Source organism: Hypomesus nipponensis, chromosome 4, assembly GCF_054491055.1.
Source record: "Hypomesus nipponensis isolate SF chromosome 4, ASM5449105v1, whole genome shotgun sequence".
Taxonomy (NCBI): domain Eukaryota; kingdom Metazoa; phylum Chordata; class Actinopteri; order Osmeriformes; family Osmeridae; genus Hypomesus; species Hypomesus nipponensis.
The window spans coordinates 7,409,893-7,433,250 of record NC_140364.1 but is presented as its reverse complement, the minus strand read 5'-3'; the positions used below and the strand labels follow the sequence as shown (position 1 = coordinate 7,433,250).

General features: G+C 42.1%; 3 protein-coding genes across 6 annotated transcripts; 2 read left to right on the top strand and 1 right to left on the bottom strand.

The window, feature by feature from the left end:
• Positions 1–1,436: 1,436 nt before the first annotated feature.
• LOC146295268 (asparagine synthetase [glutamine-hydrolyzing]-like) lies at positions 1,437–6,089 on the top strand. Of its 2 annotated transcripts, none has more exons than XM_084696075.1 (12): positions 1,437–1,581; positions 1,996–2,251; positions 2,493–2,730; positions 3,136–3,321; positions 3,431–3,532; positions 3,632–3,759; positions 3,852–3,978; positions 4,525–4,631; positions 4,718–4,818; positions 4,966–5,047; positions 5,209–5,364; positions 5,449–6,089. In XM_084696075.1, the coding sequence occupies exons 2-12, from the start codon at positions 2,003–2,005 to the stop codon at positions 5,665–5,667; spliced, it is 1,695 nt and encodes a 564-aa protein (XP_084552201.1). In that variant the 5' UTR covers positions 1,437–1,581; positions 1,996–2,002; the 3' UTR covers positions 5,668–6,089. The 2 variants fall into 2 exon arrangements, with proteins under 2 accessions (XP_084552201.1, XP_084552202.1); XM_084696076.1 differs by lacking the exon at positions 1,437–1,581 and adding an exon at positions 1,719–1,807.
• A 433-nt stretch (positions 6,090–6,522) lies between these two features.
• On the top strand, positions 6,523–12,038 carry asns (asparagine synthetase). Of its 3 annotated transcripts, XM_084696073.1 has the most exons (12): positions 6,523–6,666; positions 6,988–7,243; positions 7,389–7,626; positions 7,938–8,123; positions 9,608–9,709; positions 9,809–9,936; positions 10,029–10,155; positions 10,530–10,636; positions 10,723–10,823; positions 10,971–11,052; positions 11,204–11,359; positions 11,444–12,038. In XM_084696073.1, the coding sequence occupies exons 2-12, from the start codon at positions 6,995–6,997 to the stop codon at positions 11,660–11,662; spliced, it is 1,695 nt and encodes a 564-aa protein (XP_084552199.1). In that variant the 5' UTR covers positions 6,523–6,666; positions 6,988–6,994; the 3' UTR covers positions 11,663–12,038. The 3 variants fall into 3 exon arrangements, with proteins under 3 accessions (XP_084552199.1, XP_084552198.1, XP_084552200.1); XM_084696072.1 differs by lacking the exon at positions 6,523–6,666 and having other exon boundaries at positions 6,911–7,243; XM_084696074.1 differs by lacking the exons at positions 6,523–6,666; positions 11,444–12,038 and having other exon boundaries at positions 10,971–11,076; positions 11,157–11,346.
• Positions 12,039–12,229: 191 nt separating this feature from the next.
• Positions 12,230–16,725, bottom strand: tac1 (tachykinin precursor 1). The gene is made up of 5 exons (XM_084696077.1): positions 16,129–16,725; positions 15,254–15,356; positions 14,993–15,016; positions 13,230–13,286; positions 12,230–12,860 (listed from the first exon to the last, which is right to left on the bottom strand). The coding sequence occupies exons 1-5, from the start codon at positions 16,240–16,242 to the stop codon at positions 12,814–12,816; spliced, it is 345 nt and encodes a 114-aa protein (XP_084552203.1). The 5' UTR covers positions 16,243–16,725; the 3' UTR covers positions 12,230–12,813.
• Positions 16,726–23,358: the final 6,633 nt, after the last annotated feature.

Here is a 23,358-nt window from a genome sequence, read left to right as displayed (position 1 = left end):
CTTTGGAATATCCTTTTTATCTTTGCATGATTCATGCACTTCACTGTGTTGGAGTGATGTGGTCCATCTATGCACTGCAACTTTGTTAAGGGAGAATCCAGTCAGTCCAACTTTAGTTTTTGAGTCTCTGTTGGTTGTTTGCTCTATGACTTGATCACAGGCAGTGTTTGCCAAACCATACTTGTTGTCTCTGAGCAAAAAAATCCCCAGATTGTACCTAGGTATATGCAAAATGTGTGTCCTCTACTGTTCATCTCCAGCCAGTAAGAAGAAATGCATTTTACATAGTCTACCTTATCATATGAAAAAAAAACATGGAAGCAAACGCTCAAGAGTGTTCTAGAGGGCCATGGTATTCTACATCAGATCATAGGTACTTGTTCTGCCCATCCTCTTCTCTGCTCGTCCTGTCTGTGATTTTAATAAGCATGCAATGTATGTAAACTAATTTTCCCAAAAATTGTGGTGCACTTAGATTGTAGCTAAATAGATTTTGCAGTAGGTTATTTGTATACACTGACCCCACTGTACATCTTGCCATACAAAATACAGAATTTCATACACACCTTCTGTTTGGAAAACCTTCCCCAGAGCTGCATTTTCACTCCTCTTACGTGCTTTAGCTATATTTGTTGTGTTGGTGAAGTTACTGTAACACCCTTGTGAAATTCAGCATTACCTAGCATAGGGTTCTGAGGTGCTGAATTTAATTTGAATCTTTCCACTGCTTTTTCTGCAAGAATGCTTTCCTTGCTGTCAATGATGCAATTGCAATGGACTCTGAACACACTTGGACCAACTAGCTTCAGTAAATGGGTAGATTTAATCTTTTGTTTTTTTTACCTACATACATACAGGATAATTGCAACTACTTGTGGCCTTGAATACACTGCTAGCAATACAATTAATTGTGCACATGCGTTTATTATGCTAATGAGGTTCGTTTTCCAACTTGCTTGCTAGTGTGCAGAGATGTCAATATGTATTGTGAGTGTTACTGATGTGGTATACCTACTCTTGGATAATTATAATTATGTAATTGATTCATGTAATTATTATATGTTTAGGCGACACACACTTAAAACAATACTGTACATTTATTTAAACAATGTTCTGCACATTTCATTATCACTTGATTGTTAACTTGCTCTGATGAATAGCAGCGTTCTATAATAGACATTCTCTGGTGTCATGTATGAGCTCTTATTTGGATGCGGACCATAGTTGTCCGGAAAACATGCCTGCGTCGATAATGAAACAACATGTTTGTTCCTTGAAAAATGTGCAAGAACTGGACATGCCAACGTTTTAAGGGTTTTAGAAATATTTTAAAGCGATAGGCTACAGAAAAATCCGGCTCCTCCATCGCCAGGGATTGTTCATATGCACGATTTTGAGCTTTGGCCCACCAACTGTCTGTTGGTTGCTGATGCAAGAGGCTGTTGCTGATGCAAGAGGCTGAACACGCCTTTATATTAGAGCTGTGATCCGATTCGTTACTTTACCGGTTGCTGTAACCGGAAACGTCTGGTAGGTATTATTACATCAGAATATTTCTGAAGGGATTCGTCCACACGCAAGGTATGGTTTGACAGTTTTTCAATATGTTAAAATAGGGTATATAATAATATAAATCTATGTATATTAGGACTGTAGGAATAGTATCCAATCCGCCAGCATTTCCTTGCATGCCAAGAAGTGCCTCGGCCACGTGGACCATATGGTCGTTACACATGTAATACTATTTAACACGTGGCTCTCTTTTAACGAAAGTAGGGAATGAGAAGTTTCAAAATGTCTGAGATAAGTAAGCTACTGGATATTTTAATAATATGCCTAGTTAAAATGACACGATCAGATTTTCTTGTTGGCCGATAAGGGCTAAGATTAAAAAAATGACAACCAATTAAAGTTATGTCAGTTGATTACAGCCCCGTCTAGCTACATAGGTTATCTGTATGTATCTAATCTGAAAACCACTCGATCTAATTCCAGACTCAAAATGTGCGGAATATGGGCTTTGTTTGGCAGCGATGAGTGTCTGTCAGTCCAGTGCAACAATGCCATGAAGATTTCCCATAGAGGTCCTGATGCTTTTCGTTTTGAGAATGTTAACGGCTACACAAACTGCTGCTTTGGGTTTCATCGGTTGGCAATTGTGGACCCACTCTATGGAATGCAGCCGCTCCGCATCAAGAAGTTTCCGTTCTTGTGGCTATGCTACAATGGGGAGATTTACAACCACCATACGGTAGGAAAACCATGAAGTAATCTATTTGTCTGGAAGTTGCTCAAAGTACTCTGCTTGTTTTAATGAGTTGAGGGCAAGAATGGAAGTTTGTTAGGTTTAATTTGTTCTTATAGTGTACATGTTATAAAAAATATATTTTATGGTGCTTTTCTACAAACTCCTTATTTGGTACTAATAATCATTCATTATTCTGATTTTTCACAAGGTTATGTTGTTTTGCTTCCACCTTTCCAACTCTTAGCTGAAGAAGCAGTTTGAATTTGACTGCCAGACTAACGTGGATGGTGAGATCCTGCTCCACCTGTACAACAGGTTTGGCATCCAGAAGATGGCTTCCCTGCTGGATGGCGTGTTTGCCTTTGTGCTGCTCGACACCGCCAACAGGAAGGTCTGTCTGGGGAGGGACACGTATGGTGTGCGTCCCATGTTCAAACTTCTGACGGACAACGGGTTTCTGGCAGTCTGCTCCGAGGCCAAAGGTAGCTGGTTTTGTTATCTGCAGTTTTGCATTGTTACCTGCGTACTCCATGTTTAGCCGCACCATCATATTTTCCGATCCGGCAACCTTCTGATTACTATCCCGACCCCCTCACCGCTCAGCCATCTGACTCTGCAGTCAGATGGCTGAGCGATGAAAATTTGGGTTTAAACTCAACCAGAAGTTTGGTGTTTAGTTACTACTGTGTCTGTATTGCCCCTCTCCAGAACTCAAGCTCGGCAGGTTCTGTAGAGAGCTGCTTCCTCTCTGGAAGCTGGGAGCTGCCGAACTTTATATTTCTGAGCTGTGACTCGATCAATGTTTTGATCAAGTTTGGACCCACCCCCCCCCCCCCCCCAAAAAAAAAAAAATAATCAACTTTTCTGTTCATGTGTACATTCCACAGGCCTGACCCAGATCACTCACTCCATGTCCAGTCCTGCTAAGATCACTCCTTTCCTCCCGGGCCACGTTGAGGAGTTCAACCTGAAGCCTTCTGGGAAGGTGGAGTCCCTTCAGATGACCCGCTTCCACTGCTGCTCTGATGAACCCAAACATGCCATCTATGACAGTGTGGATTGTCTTTCTTCAGGTACTGCATATACACAATGTAAATCTTTGAGTTATTTCTGTTGTATTCTGCCATGTTTGGTACAACAGGCCTTTTGTATGACGCTTTGGTCCTGCTGTCCCCTCTGCAGGTTTTGACAACGACACTGTGAAGAGCAACATTCGGACTTTGTTTGAGAATGCTGTGCGGAAACGCCTAATGGCTCATAGGAGAATTGGATGTCTTCTGTCTGGTACAATGGCCCTTCCAGACTTTTCTGTAGCCATTCATTCAGCTGTTGACATCAGATATGTTCTAACTTGAACATGCGTTGCAAATAATCTTTTTTTAGGTGGCCTTGATTCCAGCCTGGTTGCAGCAACGCTTGTGAAACTATCCAAAGAGGAGAAGTTAAAATACCCCATCCAGACATTTGCCATTGGGGCTGAGGATAGTCCAGATATCCTGGCTGCTCGCAAGGTAAAACCCTTTCATCAAACCTCGGTTATGAAAAGGTTCCACCTGTCCTACCTTCAGATAACAGCTTTTGTTTGGGGGGATTGGCCCAATAGGTGGCGGCTCATATTGGCAGCGAGCATCATGAGGTGAACTTCACTGCAGAGGAGGGCCTTCGAGCTGTGGACGAAGTCATTCTCCACCTGGAGACCTATGACATCACCACCGTACGAGCCTCAGTTGGTGAGAGAATTCGGTGTCCCATTGTCATGGAAACAGAGCAGACGAGGGCTTGAATTTTTTTGGGACTAAATCAGATTTGGAACTTCATTAACATGTCATGTGCTTGCTGACCTCAGCTCATTGAATTAAGGCAGGCTACATTCCTTTTCCTTCCAATTGGTTGATTTGAATCAGACTGGAATCCGGGTAGATTAGTGTGTCTGGTTTAAAAGCCATTCAATAGACACATCCTTCCGGAGTGACTGGATAAGCTATTGGAAAAGGAATTATCTTTAATGTTTGATAGTAATGGTAACACTTGAACAAACAAACCTACTAACTTTTTGCTGTTGTTGCTGTTTTGCTGCTGTTGTTACATTTTGTAATTTCCACTAGTGAAATCTGAATCACTACTAGTTTAGACCTACTGATATAAATGTTAAAAGGGCTTTCCATTCAAGATGGCGTACACTCCTATGTAAGACAACAAACACCCACGCGAAGCAGGTGGGACACATTATTGACCCTTCCCATCCCCACTTTCTCCTTCTGATCCTGTCTCTATAGGCATGTACCTGGTGTCAAAGTACATCCGGGAGAAGACGGACAGCGTGGTCATCTTCTCTGGTGAAGGATCAGATGAGCTAACGCAAGGATACATCTACTTTCATAAGGCACGCAGCTTGTAACCGTGTATTCTGTTATCCACTGGTCTGTAGGAGGCAGTAGGTCAATATGCTCATGGTGGTTCTCATTCCAGGCACCCAACTCCAAGGCAGCAGCGGAGGACAGTGTCCGTCTGTTGGAAGAGCTCTACTTGTTTGACGCACTACGGGCTGACCGCACCACTGCTGCACATGGGTAAGGTTATGTTAGCTTAGGTGTCCATCCATCCATAAGGCCATCTGTTTGATCCCTATCGTTCCATTCATTATTTATTTGACCATCAAGTAATCAATCCATTAATCAAGTATATCCTCTTGCTCTCCCTTTCCTCTCTGTTTCCAGTCTGGAGCTCAGAGTGCCATTCCTGGACCACAGGTTTACTGCATACTACCTCTCCCTACCTGAAGAAATGAGGACTCCCAAGGTTAGTGTCCTCATCCACGCCCTACTTTTTCACCAATACTTACTTTATCCATGTTTTGGGGTGAAGAAATGGTACAAGACACTAGCAAGATGGAAGGTAGCATGTTGTTGAGACCTTGATGCCAGTGTTGATTGACTGTATTGTACATTCTGCTTGACCAGGATGGTGTGGAGAAGCACCTTCTAAGGGACTCGTTCAAAGGACTGAACCTGATTCCAGAGGACATCCTGTGGAGACGCAAGGAAGCCTTCAGTGACGGTCTGACGTCCTTGAAGAAGTCTTGGTACACCAGCCTGCAAGACCACCTAGAGTCTGAGGTATACATTCTTGATAACACATGCATCAAAAACATACGCTGTTGTTTACAAGCCTCTTACTATATGTTGTCTCTGTATAACAAGGTTAACGACTCCCAGCTTGAGAAGGCACCCAAAATATTTTCCCACCTCACCCCGAAGACCAAAGAGGCCTATCACTACAGGCAGATCTTTGAGAAGCACTTCCCAGGTCGTTCCGACTGGCTGTCCCACTACTGGATGCCCCGCTGGATCAATGCAACTGACCCCTCGGCCAGAACCCTGTCCTTCTACACGTCAGAGAAGGACCAGAAGGACCAGTGACCCAACCGTGCCTCTACTTGAACGGCAGCTGTCCATCCTGCCCCTTACAATCCCCTCTTTCACCGATGGAAGACTGCCTAGCTGCAGCGCTAATCAATTTCGTTTTTATCAAGAGCAACTCCTGTTCTGTGTGGGTTCATGTAAGTGTTGGGAGACATGGACATTGTTGTAGCCTTCTGACTGGAGTGCAAACAGCCTTGGTGTCAAGCCTGCCTAGATCAAACTTGGACCAACAGGATGCTGAGGAACTGCCTTTCAACCTCTTAACTATCCCGCATGATTATTGTCATTAGTCTTTTATTCTGGCTGCAGGTTTGATTTAGAAACATGTAATAAGTACTACATCTTTAAGTAGTGCTACAAAGCTTTGGTTTGATCAGCACTTCCACCAAAAATACCATTAAACACCAAAAAAGCTTTTATTTATTTCTTTTTTTATTTAGTCTCGGGCTAACTTGCCACTCTGCTTTTCAAATGATTACAAGCCATAAAACCTGTGTGTCATGCTCATGTTGGATACAGTATAATATCCATCATTTAGGATAACTTGCGTACTTAACAGAGGCCTTGCAACAGATGCCCGAGGATGCCAGCTTTATCCTTACTGAAATGGCATGGGTGGTTATTGTCATTATTTCCTTTTTTTTAACTCCACCTGACAGCACTTTTAATGAAAGGCTTTATTTATTTCAGGTCCTTACTATATAAGTCTATGGTCAGGTCACACCGCAGCATCCATAGACATCATCTTCTGCTCCTTTTTCTCCCCTCCGTTTGTTGCTAATGTAGTTTGTGACGTAGATGTGACTGGGAGTGTAAAACCAAGCCTCTCTAAAGAGCTGCGATCCGATTCGTTGCATCACTTCCGCGGATTACGGAAATGAAAACGTCTTTGGGTGGAGGGTAATTCTTGTGGCATTAGTGAAACCTTGTGATACATTGTTAAAATCAAAAAGCGTTATATCAGTCCATCACTGAAGGGATTAGTCCACGCGCAAGGTAGGGGATTGCAGTTTTATTTATTTTCGTTACAAAATATTTGTATTAGGGCAAGTTGTACGTAGATAATGGAGTTGGTAGACTTATATACAATAAATAATACACCAAATATGTTTATTATTGTCCAGTAATGAATTAAATCACACGTGAGTCTGTGATGAGTAGGCTGCCGAATCGTTTAATAATAGTAGTCAGGCGTACTTAATAGGGGACAATTGCATCAGATTTTCTGATGCAATTGTCGATAACATAACACAAGCAATTAAAGTTATCTAAGTTCATTGCAGCCCCACCCAATAACATGTCTATTTCCTATTCCAGACTCAAAATGTGCGGAATATGGGCTTTGTTTGGCAGCGATGAGTGTCTGTCAGTCCAGTGCAACAATGCCATGAAGATTTCCCATAGAGGTCCTGATGCTTTTCGTTTTGAGAATGTTAACGGCTACACAAACTGCTGCTTTGGGTTTCATCGGTTGGCAATTGTGGACCCACTCTATGGAATGCAGCCGCTCCGCATCAAGAAGTTTCCGTTCTTGTGGCTGTGCTACAATGGGGAGATTTACAACCACCATATGGTAGGGAAGTAGTTCAAGTTACTAACCCTAACCCTTTTCAAATGTTTTACAACACACGAAAAAAAAATTGTATCATCATTATTAAATTATCCAGCTTTCTCACAAGCTTATGTTCTGTTCTCCTTCCCATTTTCTTATTTTCCAGCTGAAGAAGCAGTTTGAATTTGACTGCCAGACTAACGTGGACGGTGAGGTCTTGCTCCACCTCTACGACAGGTTTGGCATCCAGAAGATGGCTTCCCTGCTGGACGGAGTGTTTGCCTTTGTGCTGCTCGACACCGCCAACAGGAAGGTCTGTCTGGGGAGGGACACGTATGGTGTGCGTCCCATGTTCAAACTTCTGACGGACAACGGGTTTCTGGCAGTCTGCTCCGAGGCCAAAGGTAGCTGGTTTTGTTATCTGCAGTTTTGCACCAGTATCTGAACAACTGTAACTTGAATTTAAGTAACTAAACACCCCAAGTTCATCTTTTTCCCGCATCCTCATAACTCACAGGGTTTTAACTCTGGGTTTAGGTGTTTAGTGACTTATTTAAGTGTGACTGACTTGCCCTTTCCAGAACGATCAGGTTGTGGTAACTTGTCTATAAAGAGGAGGCAGTGCTGTATATTTCTGTAGCTGTGGTCTGATAAATGTTTTGCAAGTCCCCCCCAAAATTGTATCAACTTTTCTGTTCATGTGTACATTCCACAGGCCTGACCCAGATCACTCACTCCATGTCCAGTCCTGCTAAGATCACTCCTTTCCTCCCGGGCCACATTGAGGAGTTCAACCTGAAGCCTTCTGGGAAGGTGGAGTCCCTTCAGATGACCCGCTTCCACTGCTGCTCTGATGTACCCAAACATGCCATCTATGACAGTGTGGAGAGTCTTTCTTCAGGTACTGCATACTGTAGCAACCCATGGGACTTGAAAGCCAGATTCACTATTAAATATGAGACTTAGAGACATGTAGCTGTAACATAAAGTGTCCTTTAATAACTGATGTCGGGAAAAGGGTAGTGGGACAAACTGGAACTCAGGATTCTTCCCGTCTGGGGTCTTGTCAGCCTTCATGCGGTGTTGTCCTGTGGGAGTTTTAGAGTAGGGATGTTCGGCTCAAAGCCGTGCTCACAAAGCGTTATCGACTTTTGAAGCAATGGGTACCAATACAAAAGTGTCGAGCGTGGCTTCAAATTGGCAAAAAACATGTGATCACCCGTCAAAGCTTCAGTTGCAGCTGAGTGTCGTACGACAGTGTAATAGGATCAGAGACAAACAGTGTTTTATTCAAACGCTCAGAAGATCAGAAATCATTAATATTCGTAGGTTATAGAGGAGACATATTTACAGACACTATAGAATATTCATTGACAGAGCCAGAGATACAGATGTGAGAGAGTAGGTGTACACAAGCACATACATCTTTCTCAAATTTTGCCAGCCTTCAAATGTGGCCATCCCTTTCCCAGTTGCAAAAACATGTTCCAAAACCTTAGCTGCTAGCCTACATCATCAAATAATAATGTATTAATTATGCTTCCACTAAACGAGGTCCGAGGATGCAATCTCACTATCTCGGACTGACAGGCAGCGCTCCTACCATGAGCCCTTACTCAACCTAGCTGTAAATGTGATTAATGCTATCAGAACCTAAAAATAAATGTTATGTAAAATAGCAAAGACGTTATGTTGTTTATACAACAAGATATGATAACTTATTTTTGACACTTGCACATCGAATCATTTGTCACAACGTTTATTTATCAAATTAATAACAATTGTGAGACTAACGTCTCGAGGACTTGACGTCACTCGATTCCTTTTATCTCTTGATACAGTCGCCATACCATGAACTGACCAGCAGATGTCCCAATGGAGAAGATGTATCAAACGCTTCGAAAAAGCAATACTTTTTTGACACAATTGTTTCAAATAGCTTGTTGCTTCAGAAAGCTTTGTTTCCCCCATCACCAGTTTAGAGCAGAGAGAGAGAGAGAGGTCAGTCCTTTGCCCAGCCGATTTCCTTCCTGAACAACACTCCTGCAGGGTTGCCTCCCTGGTCCTTAGTTCCTCACTCTCCTCTTATGCGGTCTTGGACTGGCTCTCTTAATGCCCTCCCCTGATCACCTGATGGGCTGCAGGTGTGACCAGTGCCATGTGCCAAGTGGCTGCAATACTTGAACAGGCAAATAGACTCCCTCTATCACTTCCCCCAATCTAAGCCTATGGACCAGCCCTCTGTGCTGGATTGGCTGGTCTGTTTCCCTAGGTTTGCTACAATACACACAATGTAAATCTTTGAGTTATTTCTGTTGTATTCTGCCATGTTTGGTACAAACAGGCCTTTTGTATGACGCTATGGTCCTGCTGTTCCTTCTGCAGGTTTTGACAACGACACTGTGAAGAGCAACATTCGGACTTTGTTTGAGAATGCTGTGCGGAAACGCCTAATGGCTCATAGGAGAATTGGATGTCTTCTGTCTGGTACAATGGCCCTTCCAGACTTTTCTGTAGCCATTCATTCAGCTGTTGACATCAGATATGTTCTAACTTGAACATGCGTTGCAAATAATCTTTTTTTAGGTGGCCTTGATTCCAGCCTGGTTGCAGCAACGCTTGTGAAACTATCCAAAGAGGAGAAGTTAAAATACCCCATCCAGACATTTGCCATTGGGGCTGAGGATAGTCCAGATATCCTGGCTGCTCGCAAGGTAAAACCCTTTCATCAAACCTCGGTTATGAAAAGGTTCCACCTGTCCTACCTTCAGATAACAGCTTTTGTTTGGGGGGATTGGCCCAATAGGTGGCGGCTCATATTGGCAGCGAGCATCATGAGGTGAACTTCACTGCAGAGGAGGGCCTTCGAGCTGTGGACGAAGTCATTCTCCACCTGGAGACCTATGACATCACCACCGTACGAGCCTCAGTTGGTGAGAGAATTCGGTGTCCCATTGTCATGGAAACAGAGCAGACGAGGGCTTTTTGCACTAAGTAGTCCTACATCTCATATGTTGTCCTGTGCTTCGGGTGAATTAAGTTGGTTTGGGGCAAAATCTGAAGAGGTAAATGAGCCAACAAATTTTGTAATTGCTGGGCTGGCCTTTAATGTTTGTTGTAATGGTTGTAACAGACAAACCAACTATCTTATTTGTCTTGTTTGATTATAATGGAATAGTACATGTGTGTATTGTCCTCTAGGTGGCATTAAAACACTACGCAAGAAAACCAGGAACACAAAACAGGAAAGACATATTATTGTCCACTCCCCCAACCCCCACCTTATTTTTCTATGCTGTCTCTATAGGCATGTTCCTGGTGTCAAAATACATCCGGGAGAAGACGGACAGCGTGGTCATCTTCTCTGGTGAAGGATCAGATGAGCTAACGCAAGGATACATCTACTTTCATAAGGCACGCAGCTTGTAACCGTGTATTCTGTTATCCACTGGTCTGTAGGAGGCAGTAGGTCAATATGCTCATGGTGGTTCTCATTCCAGGCACCCAACTCCAAGGCAGCAGCGGAGGACAGTGTCCGTCTGTTGGAAGAGCTCTACTTGTTTGACGCACTACGGGCTGACCGCACCACTGCTGCACACGGGTAAAGTTATGTTAGCTTAGGTGTCCATCCACCCATAAGGCCATCTGTTTGATCCCTATCCTTTCATTCATTATTTATTTGACCATCAAGTAATCAATCCATTAATCAAGTATTTCCTCTTGCTCTCCCTTTCCTCTCTGTTTCCAGTCTGGAGCTCAGAGTGCCATTCCTGGACCACAGGTTTACTGCTTACTACCTCTCCCTACCTGAAGAAATGAGGACTCCCAAGGTTAGTGTCCTCATCCACACCCTACTTTTTCACCAATATTTAATTTATCGGTGAAGAAATGGTACAAGACACTAGCAAGATGGAAGGTAGCATGTTGTTGAGACCTTGATACCAGTGTTAATTGACTGTATTGTACATTCTGCTTGACCAGGATGGTGTGGAGAAGCACCTTCTAAGGGACTCGTTCAAAGGACTGAACCTGATTCCAGAGGACATCCTGTGGAGACGCAAGGAAGCCTTCAGTGACGGTCTGACGTCCTTGAAGAAGTCTTGGTACACCAGCCTGCAAGACCACCTAGAGTCTGAGGTATACATTCTTGATAACACATGCATCAAAAACATACGCTGTTGTTTACAAGCCTCTTACTATATGTTGTCTCTGTATAACAAGGTTAACGACTCCCAGCTTGAGAAGGCACCCAAAATATTTTCCCACCTCACCCCGAAGACCAAAGAGGCCTATCACTACAGGCAGATCTTTGAGAAGCACTTCCCAGGTCGTTCCGACTGGCTGTCCCACTACTGGATGCCCCGCTGGATCAATGCAACTGACCCCTCGGCCAGAACCCTGTCCTTCTACACGTCAGAGAAGGACCAGAAGGACCAGTGACCCAACCGTGCCTCTACTTGAACGGCAGCTGTCCATCCTGCCCCTTACAATCCCCTCTTTCACCGATGCAAGACTGCCTAGCTGCAGTGTGTTGTAACTCTCATTAGTTTAGTTTTTATCAAGAGCAACTCCTTTATGTAAGGAATGGGAGACCTGGACATTGTTGAAGGCCTTCTGACTACAACAGCCTTTTTTGTTTGCTTGCTGCACTCATCTGAGTCATGGCGGCTGTTGCTAACCCATTAATGCTCTATTAAACAGAGTGACACACTTGTGCTGTGTGTGTGTGTGTACACTGCTACATTATTGAATTGAATGATCTGTACAAAATCTAATCAATTCAATTTGAACCAAATAAAGTAATCTGTGAAGACTATCACGCAGTGACTCAATTCTGTCTATCAGACGTTTTTGCTGACAACTTGACTTAAGTCAAGCCCACTTTCTGGCTGTACTGTCCACCAGAGGGCTCCCACCTCCATAGCATATCTACTGTGTATTACAATGCAGAATGTACCTGTGCCATATTTTAAAGAGTCACTTATTAAAAAAATTACATTCAACCAATAAAGAAAATAATTTTAATATATCAAGCCACTATCACACACAAGTATTCTGTCATATCACACCATACATCTTGGTTTAAAACATGACAGTAGATTTAAAGTCACTCGGAATTGAAATGAGAATATGCCCTGACAGTAGTCGGTCTGTTTCAGATTGTGTGTATTTACAGAACAATCGGTAATGATTAAACAATTATGAGGCACAATACATTGAGATTGGCAGTGCAATTTTCAACACACCCCGCGGTAGAGCTTTGCTTTGATGGTCCACGACAATAGTAGTTTCTCTGTGAAATGGCAAATTATGCTAATTGACATCTAATAAACATACTTCTGCTCGGGGTTGGTATCAGATTGAACTCATGCCCCCCCTTCCCCTCCCTTCGTCCCTGGACAAATCAAATCGGCACAGGTATAGATAGTACTGCTACATCACCACAATGTGAAAATGTTTTTTTTTTTTTTTGACTTACAATTTATAAACCAACTATATATATTTTGGAGGAAAAAAAACAGCATCAAGGAACCCCATTTTCACTTTTGAGTAAAGACTGGATGAGAAGCACACCAACTTCCAAGAACTGGTCAGCGACGATTGTCCAAGTTCTGTATTGTGTTCCACTCATAAGAATCTGCAGTCAAAGAAAGAGTTTGTTAATGTTTAGTGCTCTATGTAATGTTTTTCAATTTACTTTTTTTTTTTTACCCGATGCGATGTACAGAAGCAACTACACCTGTGACCTCTGACCTTGATCTGCAGTCAACTTCTCTACCACTGAGCTATATGCATCCCCTCAGGTACACAATATTTACCTATCAGTCTGCCAGAATAGTACATAATATAAATGTATGTTCTTTGTTTTATATTTAGATTTTCTTTTTATTGGCCTTAACGTTCTGCCATACAAGTCTGAAGTGAATAGATGAATACACGGGTTATTTGGACCTAACATACTATACGTTGTTCCTTGATGTTGATCGTGTGTAAAATATGGTTTTACCAGGTTCTTCCTGGCTCCTTTTCCCCATCAGTCCCACAAAGGAGTTCAGTTTATGCCCTGAGAACAGAAAAATGAGAAAGATTAATGCCACCAATGACAGTGACAATGAAAGCCAGTTAGATCGGGGAGATTTGCTTGCTTTCCTCGCATGAATTTATCTGTTCATCAAGGTTCAGAAATCTCGACATTGACGTGGACATTGACGTGGATGTGGACACCCAACTTAAGATAATATTATTTATTTAGGCCAGTATTTTTTTAATAGTAATCAGGCCTCTGGTCTACAGGTTGCAGATTGGCTGCAGATGATATAATATAGCAGACGCTTCTAACCAAAGCGATGTACAGAGAGGACAAGGAACCTGCAACCTTTAGATCTGCAATCAAATGCTCTACCACAGAGCTTTAACCAACCCATGGTTGATGTTTGATGATTTTAAGGGCACTTTACTGTGATTTTGTTGTTGTTGTCTTTTCCCTGCTTGGTAATGACATTTGCACGTTTGCGAGGGATTGTGAGCATGTAAGACAGAAAAAAACATTCCTTTGGAGAATATACATCCTGTACATGTGACGTGAGGCACGTTCATGGGGTTCTACGCTTGCGTCACAGACTGAGTGTCGCCCCTTTCAATCCCAGTAATGGAATGTAAAATGGGGATGGGGGAAGGAGGGGTGGGGGTGTTTATGAACATCCAGAGAGACCCAAGGGAATATCCTGAATGAACAATCAGACTTATTGAAGTGAAGCTATCATGGATAGCTGTAACACCAACCCACCCCCACTCCTCCGTAAGTGGTATTCAATCAGAGGAACCCCAGGAGGGGGATCTATAACCTACTAAACAACCCTTGTTTTAACCCCTCAGGCATATTATTTACAGTTTCCCTCCCTTTTGAAAGCAAGGTTTTTAAGTGGTTAATCCTTTTATTAGAAGATAATAGAAAGAAGCTGTGTGCCAGGGATATCTTTCCATCTCCAACGTAAACAATTCAATTTAACTCCTAAATGTCCTTGGGGCATTGATCGAAGCACTCTCACTCTGCTTTAATGATGAGTGATTTACAGGCATGCCTGTAATAAAGGCTCCGTCTATGCGTATAAACCAGATACGTTTATTTACACTACACTGCATTGCTGACTGGAAAAATCATTTACAAAATTCGATTAAGAGAGAAATATCCCGCCCATTATGCCTCTCTCATCCAACCCCCCACACCCCACCATTCTCTGTCTTTGCTGACCATTGGAGACAAAGGACAGTGGTCTTCAAGGCATTGATAGTTCAAACGTTGCAATAACTGCGTGGGCTGAGATTTAATTAGTAAAAGGTTTCCAAATTAATTCTTAAACAACATGAACTTACCATTATTTAACGGTTACTATTACATAATTCTTGGTTAAGCTAGAGGGCTGTACAACTGGCTCCCATGGAAAAGATGCCCTGCTGGCCTTTGATGATAATAGCCTATGAGAGAACAGCTTTCAACCCCAACCAGGATGGATGAAGCTCTTGTGGACCACATGGGGAGGGGGGTTGCCACTATGAAACCCAACACCTGCCTGTGGTAACAACACAAATGACCACCATCACATCTGACCTGACAGTTCTGTTTTATTTAATGCAATTAGTTCACAATAGACCTTAAATTTGACTCAACCCCCTTAACATGATGCAATCTTAGTATTCTCTAACTCGTTTTACTTTTAGAAGGATTTACAGGAACCTATAGCAGAGACATCCAAAAAGTTTAACACTTACGTTTGCGGGTTATCTGTGCATTTGCTGAAAAAGAGGAAAAGAAGAAATGAAAACCCTTCGTAGAAAAAACGTGGATATTCGTTTTCATTACGCGCAGGTCAGGTGCACATAAAAAGTGCCTAAAGTTAAACACTAGTTGAAAACAGCTATTCCGACACGTAACTATTAAATGAAAACATTGTATGCAAGGTATACTAATGAGATATATCATAAAGCGTGGAAAGGCAGGACGAGACAGACCACTCAATAAGATGCTTTTACCCGAGGAACGTTTCCCCATCAGCCCGAAGAATTGATGGGGCCGAGGTTTCCTGGTCATTCTCCGCAGTATCTCTCTGAACGGGTCAGTTGAAAGCCAATTGTCCTGCATGAGGAGAAAAAAACAACTTATGAGATTTAATTGGGCTGTTAGCTGGGTAGTGTGCGCCCGCTGGTTATAACGGCCGAATGTAGTATGATTTTTTTTAATAGACTACATAATTACCAATATTAGACACTTACCAAATATGAACTTTTGTAATATGATTCTATTCTTATCTCATGCAAAGTATTTATAGAATCAGCAGTATACTCAAAGACCATGACGGCTAATGTTTCTGTATGCATTAAGGTGGCCATTTATCCTAGGCGCTTGTAAAATGCCATATATGCACCTCAGGGACGAGTCAATCCGTATATATCTTGTGAATGGTTCCAATCTGACTTGCATGAGAAAACGAGCCGACGGGATACTTGGCAGTCGCCCAACCCGCAATGTCAAATATTGAACGTGCACAAAATGTACATTAGCTCTAGTCTTGGACAGTGAGTTTACATTACTGTATCTTCCATTGATTGAGCAATCCATTCCTAAACATGTGCTTTAAATGTGCATTATAATAGCCTACATGGAAAAGTACGCGTAAAAATGTGACCAAACTCCTCAAACAGGTGATATCCACTACATAAATGTACCGGTCATACAATCATGCCTCAGTTTTTTTACAACTAAGGAAGAGGGTTTCCATGTCATAATTTTTTTTTTTGGCAGTTATGTTTCCATACCACAAAAGTAATAGTTTATGAATTAATTTACCAAGACCGTAACGCAGCACAAATGACAAACATTTTTTGTAACATTAGTCTACATCATGTACCTCAATTTGATTGCTGTTCGTCCAGTAATCAAGATCTTCTTTAGGACCAACTTCCTCACAAAAAATTTGGGCGATAGCAAGAAAAGCTATTACAAGTGGCAGAAGTAATTTCATGATGCAGCAAGCTGTTGCGCACAACTGTTCAGCTTTAAACGAGTCTTCTTCTCAGAGAAAACACGTGAAATTATTTATGGTAAATTGGAGAAAAACTAAAAACTACAAATAATTCAGATACGCCTAAATATTGTCTTAAATTGTTTCCTTAACGCAACTTAAATCAGAGCTCAGAGTTACACCTAGGGGAAGGATGTCATCTCCATACAGGCTACTGAAGCGTGCGCAAAAATGATGTATAGTCCGATGCAGCCACTTCTAGTCTTCACTTCTCTGTTACGAGCGCGTGCTGTGCCTTCGCTTCGGTCCTGTTGTGAGCAAACACAATGCGCACGGTGTTATATAGCATGCGGGTAACGCTGTTTTTTTTTTATTGACGATAAATCAATTAGGCAAGTAAAGATTACTTGGCAGGTTCTTTCTCAAACCTTTGCGCTGTTTTGATATTTTGCATAAAGTAAAAAATTATATGACCTTCTTGACTCTTCAGATCCCCTTAAAATGGGAGAAGGCCGTGTGTCCTACGGTGTAACTGATTCTGATGACGCACGAGATGTTGGATGTACGTACTGTTTACGAATATTCTACGGCAACTCAATAACATTGGTGCTTTCTGAGGAAAAACAAACATATATATATATTTCTGGACCTAACAACTTTAAATTTGATGGTTTTCTCAACTTAAGAAAGTGCTAGGCGATGTAAAGCCAATGTGATCTATATGATTCAAGCGTAAATTATACTAAAACGTAGGCTACAAATAGTTGTTCTAAGACTATCTCAAGTCTCCACTCACTAAAAACGCGAGACAATTGTTTTTTCACATACATTTATTTTAATTATGTCATTATGTTTTTCATGAAGACATAATGAAAGGCTTCAGTGTCCTCGTTGAAAAGGGATACAGCGAGAAGTACTGGACACAGGTTTAATTAAAGCAGCCATCGTGGCTGTGAACATTAAGCTACTTGAAGGTGGGTGACCTAACGGACCGCAGCTGTTCACTGATTTCCATCAGAAAGGCCGCTTGTTTAAGGGAAGGGACAAGATAGGTGATCTGACAGCCCAAGTTCACAGCGTCTACGCAGCTCAATGAGCGCTTGATGGCTCAAGTGCCTTTATTCCAGTGACAATAACGTTCTTTTATTTAACCATATGTTAATAATATATGCTAATGTTCACTAGGACTGAAAACAAAATCCACAAGGATTCAGTGTCATATTTATGCACATATTCAATTTGTCAAGTGTCAGACCTCATTGGGAATCTTTGCTTGTCAAGACGTCCTTTCTTGTTGGAATAGCACCGGGGTTTATATTTTGCACGTCACAGTTGCTAACTTACATTTCCTAAAACCTGAATGTTTTTAATTAGCAATAGGACATGCTAATACATAGCATTGATTCTATTTATAATAGATCCCAAACTGGAGACTGTGAAAGCTTTTTATGGGTCCTTTCCAAACAAGATGGAAGGGGAGAGTATAACTGATGGATTGACGTTGCTAATATTCATTACTTATGTTTGCAGAGGGATCTATGGTCACAGTGAGCCACTCCGGAGCAGAATTAATCATCCTCACAACTGGCACTGCTCATCCAATTAGCAGAGAGAGGAGGGAGAGGAGGACAGAGAGAGGGGGAGCCGAAGAGAAGAGCGAGGGAGAAAGTGAAAAAGAAAAAGAAGAAGGGAGGGAGGTTTAGGTGACTGAGGGAGAGGGGTCGAGGCCACTGAACCAGGGGGGTGGACTGTGGAGGAGGGATGAGAGGGGAGAGAAGGAGGGAGGCACAGGGAGCAGATTAAAGATATAGTGCAGGTAAGGGCATTGTATAAACCAGACAGAAACACAGATATGCTGATTATTTGTCGAGTGGTGACAGATAAGACAGGCGCCCTGTGTGGCTCGGATGAGATTCGCCGTTTTCACTCCTGTCCTTAATACAATCCACTGGAGAGCCTAACATGGCCTGTATAAACAGGCCACTATCTAAATCTGATAAGGATGACAGAGGACTCTATGGGATTTCCACTAGATTACATAGGTGACGATTGAGTGCTACGTCAGTCATCTATTGATGTTTGGTCATTTGTTCTTCTTTCCTGTGAAGAAAACAAACATGAACCAAAAAATGGTCTACTGGAGGGGTTGGGTTTGTCATAATATGATCTGCTGATTAATTGCAAATTGTAGTATATATGATAGAATTACACAATGAAGGATTGGAGGGATTTGATTACATTGTACAACCAAATGGGATGCCATCTGCAGTTAGGTGGAAAGCTATATTGAGGGAAATATTTATTATGTGGCTTCTCCCGTAACCTCACAGTGCCACAAAATGATGGCACCACTTGTTTAAACGTATATGGGTGAATTGTCTAGCATCCCGTTCACCATGCATCAACTGAGAGAGGGGGGAAATACACCCACTGTCCTGACATTTCATCTTGTGAAGACCCCAGATTGAACAAGTTACCTGTGGAGATATTGCTATGCCCTGTTTGGGAACTAATCTGGAGGAAGTCATGCATTCTGACTTGTATGCCAATAAGATATATTCTATATGCGTTCATGTAATGCGTGAATGGTGTCTCACATCAGATGGTTGGTTGTGACACAACCTCCCAGGGACGTTGACTTAGCCGTCTGTTCTGTACTTTCTCTACACAAAGTTGTGGCTTGGTAGTATGGCTGATAATTAAGCTTTTGGTTGAAGGGTGAATCAGTTGATAATTCATCAATCATTGAAGTGCTGCATTAATCAACGTCAGGGAACATATGAGGCCTATTCCCTTCAAGCGTGCACCTGGATCAACTTTCTGGCTTGACTCACTTATTGGCTCCTGTTCTGGTCCTGAAACTGTAGTTTCCAGCTGCTACATCATTCTCCAATCATCAACTGTGAATGACCATCTCACTGTTTGCATCATTTGGTTTCAGGGTGAGAGTAACAATCATTCATTCAGATTCTGCCGGGTGAGTCAGAGACAGCGTCATAGCTTTTGGCTCATCTCCAGCATTGTCATCGGTGTGACTGAGAGTGTGACCTGCGGATGGGAAGTTTGCTGAAGGACATCCCACACACACAAAAAGCTTTGAATACTCAGCTACAAGTTGACATCCAAAGATGAATCTTTAATACCAAAGTTTTCCGGAATGCGGTTGATAAATATTCATCCGCTGTGAGACCAGTGATATCCTGGGCGTTGTTGTAATCCTTGTAAACATCTAAAGCTGTGTTCATGAATATTCACAAGTAATAATAATTAAACAGTCTTAACTGAGAACAAAGAGTCAGGTCAACTTCTCTGTAGATCATCTTGAAGCTCCTCCTTTGAAGCATATTTAGTGGTGGTATTGGTGGTATTTCTATCAGTCGAAAATGTGATATTTCAACAGGTCCTGTTACAAACCTCTGGTGAATGGACACGGGGCTCAAGGTGTGTGCGCGATATGCCTGTTCAGAAAGGCTTAACATTTACGCCGAGCTCTAACCTACTCCTCTGTGGCTGTCAGTGGCGAGAGGACTCATACATGAACAAAGATGTGACCTTCGGATTGAAGTGTCCCTCCGAGCTGCAGCCACATTGAGTGGAGATGTACCTGTCACTGGCTGCACTGGGGGAGACACAGATAACCAGAACACAAGAAAAACAGCTCTACAATCTATTTTTAGGGTTCTTTAGTCTTTTAAAGTCAGACAATGCTATCTATTTTATACACTACTAAAGAGAGAAAATGTGGGGTTTAAGGAGTAAGGGAGAGATACAGCTTCAATGCGTTGACCTAAAGATTTATGTCCTGTTTAAACACGACAACAAAGGATTTTGTTTACTCTTTTGGTCTCACTGAGCATAGCTAATGGACAATAAAGGTATCGGAATGCATTGGCCAGACTCCTCAAAGAACCACTGGGAATTCAATTTCCGACCACCTGTGTTCTATGAATGAATCATCATATTTTTGGGAAGCTTCTCAGGGTGATTTTCATTCCGGTGCACCCTGATAGCTTGGTGCAGAGGGACTTTCATTAAGGTTCTCTACTTAGGCTAGTGAAACATGGCGACAGTCAGGCTTGCCAAGTCTAATGGCTTAGCACTCAGTGTCTTTCTCTCTCCATCCACGACCAAACATCCTCCTCTCTCTGTTGGAATGTATTTAGGTGGGGAAATCAAAGTATGGCTCTAACATTGACTACTGTTGCCATTCATACAACCTTGATCCTTTGTTTAACAGCCTGGGCTATTATAAAAGTTTTACCCTCTGATTAATGGAGCAAAGCTTGGTACAATAAATAATGCTTGATCAATATTTGGTTAGTTGTGTTATCACAACTTATTACAATTTGCTATAATAGCCATGTTTTACCAGTCCCTTTTGTCAAGTCATTGTTAACATGAATCATCTGGTCGTTGGGTTCCTGATGGAAAGAATACTGACATAACATATACCTTCTCTGTCAGTGGGCCAGAAAAGGAATCTAACTGACCATTACACTTTACTGAGAACAAAGGTACTTTTACAACACTGAGTCAAGCAGTGATCGATAAATCTCATTGGCTGAGATGAGAGTGCATCCGTTTCGCGGCAGGGTGAGTGGATGCCACCAGGGGATGATGTCACTCCCTACTCCTATACTGACAGAAGGGGCGGGCTGTTGGGCTGCCCTGAAGCCCTGGACATCATCAATCGTGCCCAGACAGGCAGAATCTCCCCTTAACATCGCTATTTTCGAAAGAGAGGGGGAGGGTGTGTGTGGGGGAGGACAAGGGTACTGGAGCCTTTCCTCTCCATTCATGCAAAGGACTGGGGGTAAAATATAAGGATTGCGTTTGGAGGGTTTTACTTGCGTCAGTAGAAGAAGAGACAGCAGTCCAGACGTCAAAGTTCTCCTGTTACACTAATGAACAGTCAGTGGTGACTTCTTGTTTACCTTGATCTCTTTGACTTCAGATTGACATTCCCCCACTGGATGGCTGACCCCCTGATTCTCTGCTGTGGTCAGGGCCAGACTTATTATGGTTCATTAGTTGTACTCGCTGATGGTTTTGCATGTCGATTTGCTTCAGGAATGAGTTCACGTTTTCTATTTGCTTTGAATTATGTGCCATTCAATGTGTCCTTTCAAATCTGTTTCCCTTGGTTGTTAATGTTCACCGACACAGCAGAGTGGGGTTCTGCCCATAACATCACAATCTTTCTTTGTGTGTTCTCAAAGGATGTGATTTATGAGTATAGAAGGAAAAGGTTGTCACCCTGTGGAATTTTTATATTCCAAAGTGAAGAGAGTTTTGTCAATATCTCATAAAATACCCTGTTGGTCTTCTTAACTATGATCCTCAGTTTTAGCCGACAATCTCAAGGACGTCTCATGCTGACTGAAAAGCATAAATACTGTAAACCCTGCTGTGGAAATGATGGACCCAACCATGAACTGAAAAACGGTGTGAAAAAGCCAAAGAAGATTATTATAAACTGAATAATGAAACAAATATCTGACATGAGACCTGTGATTCAAGCCAGTGCTTTAAAGTACTGTTGCAATTTCAGTCAATAAATGCTCTCTCAGAACAATATGACATTAGGGATTGTTATATAAGACATAATTGCATGGCAATTACAAAAAAGAACAAAAGCCAAGACAAAAGAAAGGAGACAAACCACTTGTTAAATGGCCCTTAATTTAGGCTTTTTGGTTTCTGTCAACTTGATTCTTAAGCCAAAAAGGTTGCCAAAAAAGAAAAAGGTTATCCATTGACTGACCCTTACAAGTCTCAAAAAGAGTTGAGTGAAAATAATTACCCTGTACTCAAGCTATTGGGAATTTTATCTTATCTTGGGTTGAACAAAGAATTATCAGACAATACTTATTCTTAATTGGGGCTTTATGCCTTTAGTCATGGCACAAAAAGCACAGTTTATACTTCTGTTTTGTATTAGCATACTTAACATCTTGGATGATAGATTTCCATTCCTGTTTGAACTCTCATAATCGGCGCAAGGAAATGATGGATAGAGAGATAATAGGAGTTGACATTGCTGTCTATAAAATGCTGGCTGTAGACAGTCAGCCTGTAGAAGTCATTTTTGATGCATCTAGCATTAAACTGTAAACTATCAAACATAGAAAGCTGACAGCTGACAGAAGTTGATGGCTTGATCTTTGGTCTGAAAGATAAAGCTGCTGAAACCAATTTATTTTGGGAGGTGTGGGGTGTATTGTTTAACACAAAGCTCTAATTGAAGTGATCTGTAAAACGGTCATAAAACATTATCCATGTTCTTTATCTGTACAAAGGAAATTATCTTGCTCATTGCACCTGTCGTCTTACTTGCTCTGTCATTACAGTCCACGACTGTCCTCATACACCCAATGGTGTACTGTCAATACACTTCAGTGGCCACAGCGACGCCCATACTGCACTGCCTCTGAGATCATCAACCGTAAACACTGACCTTGGTTTTGGTTATGATAAGAAGCTGTTTGTATGGTATCGTGTGGCACGCACCATGTCCAGCTGTCCACGGGCACCATCCTTCCCACCAACCAGAAGAAGTCATTTCACTTATTGCATGACCCTCAACAGGCACAGGAAATTCATTACTTTGTGATAACAGCAGATCACTCGATAGCCCACATAGTCGTGTCCGAGTATTTTTTTTTCAGTTTGTTTCTGTTTGCACATCTGTAGCGCTGAAACAAATGTATCCATGGCAACAGATCAACTCCTACTACACAGTCCAACAACAGTGCCCCTCCCCACCTACCAGACCAGTGTGGAACCTGCCAGTCCTGTCAATATGTGCCTCAACGCTCAATCGTTCCATTTTGAGCATTCTATTAACAGACCAAACATTGCTGACCTTACCACCTAATGCATGTTTCTATATGTCAGTGATCTATCACTTACAGGCCAGGACTAAACATAACCGTGACCAGCTCAAGGCCTGCCTGTGTGCTGGTGGCCTACACACTGGGAGGGATTCCAAAATCAGATCCATTCATCTGAGTCACATGAATATTTATGACATCAATAGGTTAGGATAATGCCAAAAGTAGGCTGTTGATCACGGTCTTGATGTGACCTCCCTCCATGCCTTAATTAAATGCTTTA

Excerpts from the sequence above, each read along its gene's own strand:
- LOC146295268 (XM_084696075.1), top strand. The coding sequence starts at position 2,003 with ATGTGCGGAATATGGGCTTTGTTTGGCAGCGATGAGTGTCTGTCAGTC. Across the intron at positions 3,533-3,631 it reads AATTGGATGTCTTCTGTCTG|GTGGCCTTGATTCCAGCCTG; the intron begins GTACAATGGCCC and ends ATCTTTTTTTAG. Across the intron at positions 5,365-5,448 it reads AAGACCACCTAGAGTCTGAG|GTTAACGACTCCCAGCTTGA; the intron begins GTATACATTCTT and ends CTGTATAACAAG.
- asns (XM_084696072.1), top strand. The coding sequence starts at position 6,968 with ATGTCTATTTCCTATTCCAGACTCAAAATGTGCGGAATATGGGCTTTG. Across the intron at positions 7,244-7,388 it reads AGATTTACAACCACCATATG|CTGAAGAAGCAGTTTGAATT; the intron begins GTAGGGAAGTAG and ends CTTATTTTCCAG. Across the intron at positions 11,360-11,443 it reads AAGACCACCTAGAGTCTGAG|GTTAACGACTCCCAGCTTGA; the intron begins GTATACATTCTT and ends CTGTATAACAAG.
- tac1 (XM_084696077.1), bottom strand. The coding sequence starts at position 16,242 with ATGAAATTACTTCTGCCACTTGTAATAGCTTTTCTTGCTATCGCCCAA. Across the intron at positions 13,287-14,992 it reads TGCACAGATAACCCGCAAAC|GGCATAAACTGAACTCCTTT; the intron begins GTAAGTGTTAAA and ends TTCTGTTCTCAG. Across the intron at positions 12,861-13,229 it reads AAGGAGCCAGGAAGAACCTG|ATTCTTATGAGTGGAACACA; the intron begins GTAAAACCATAT and ends CTTTGACTGCAG.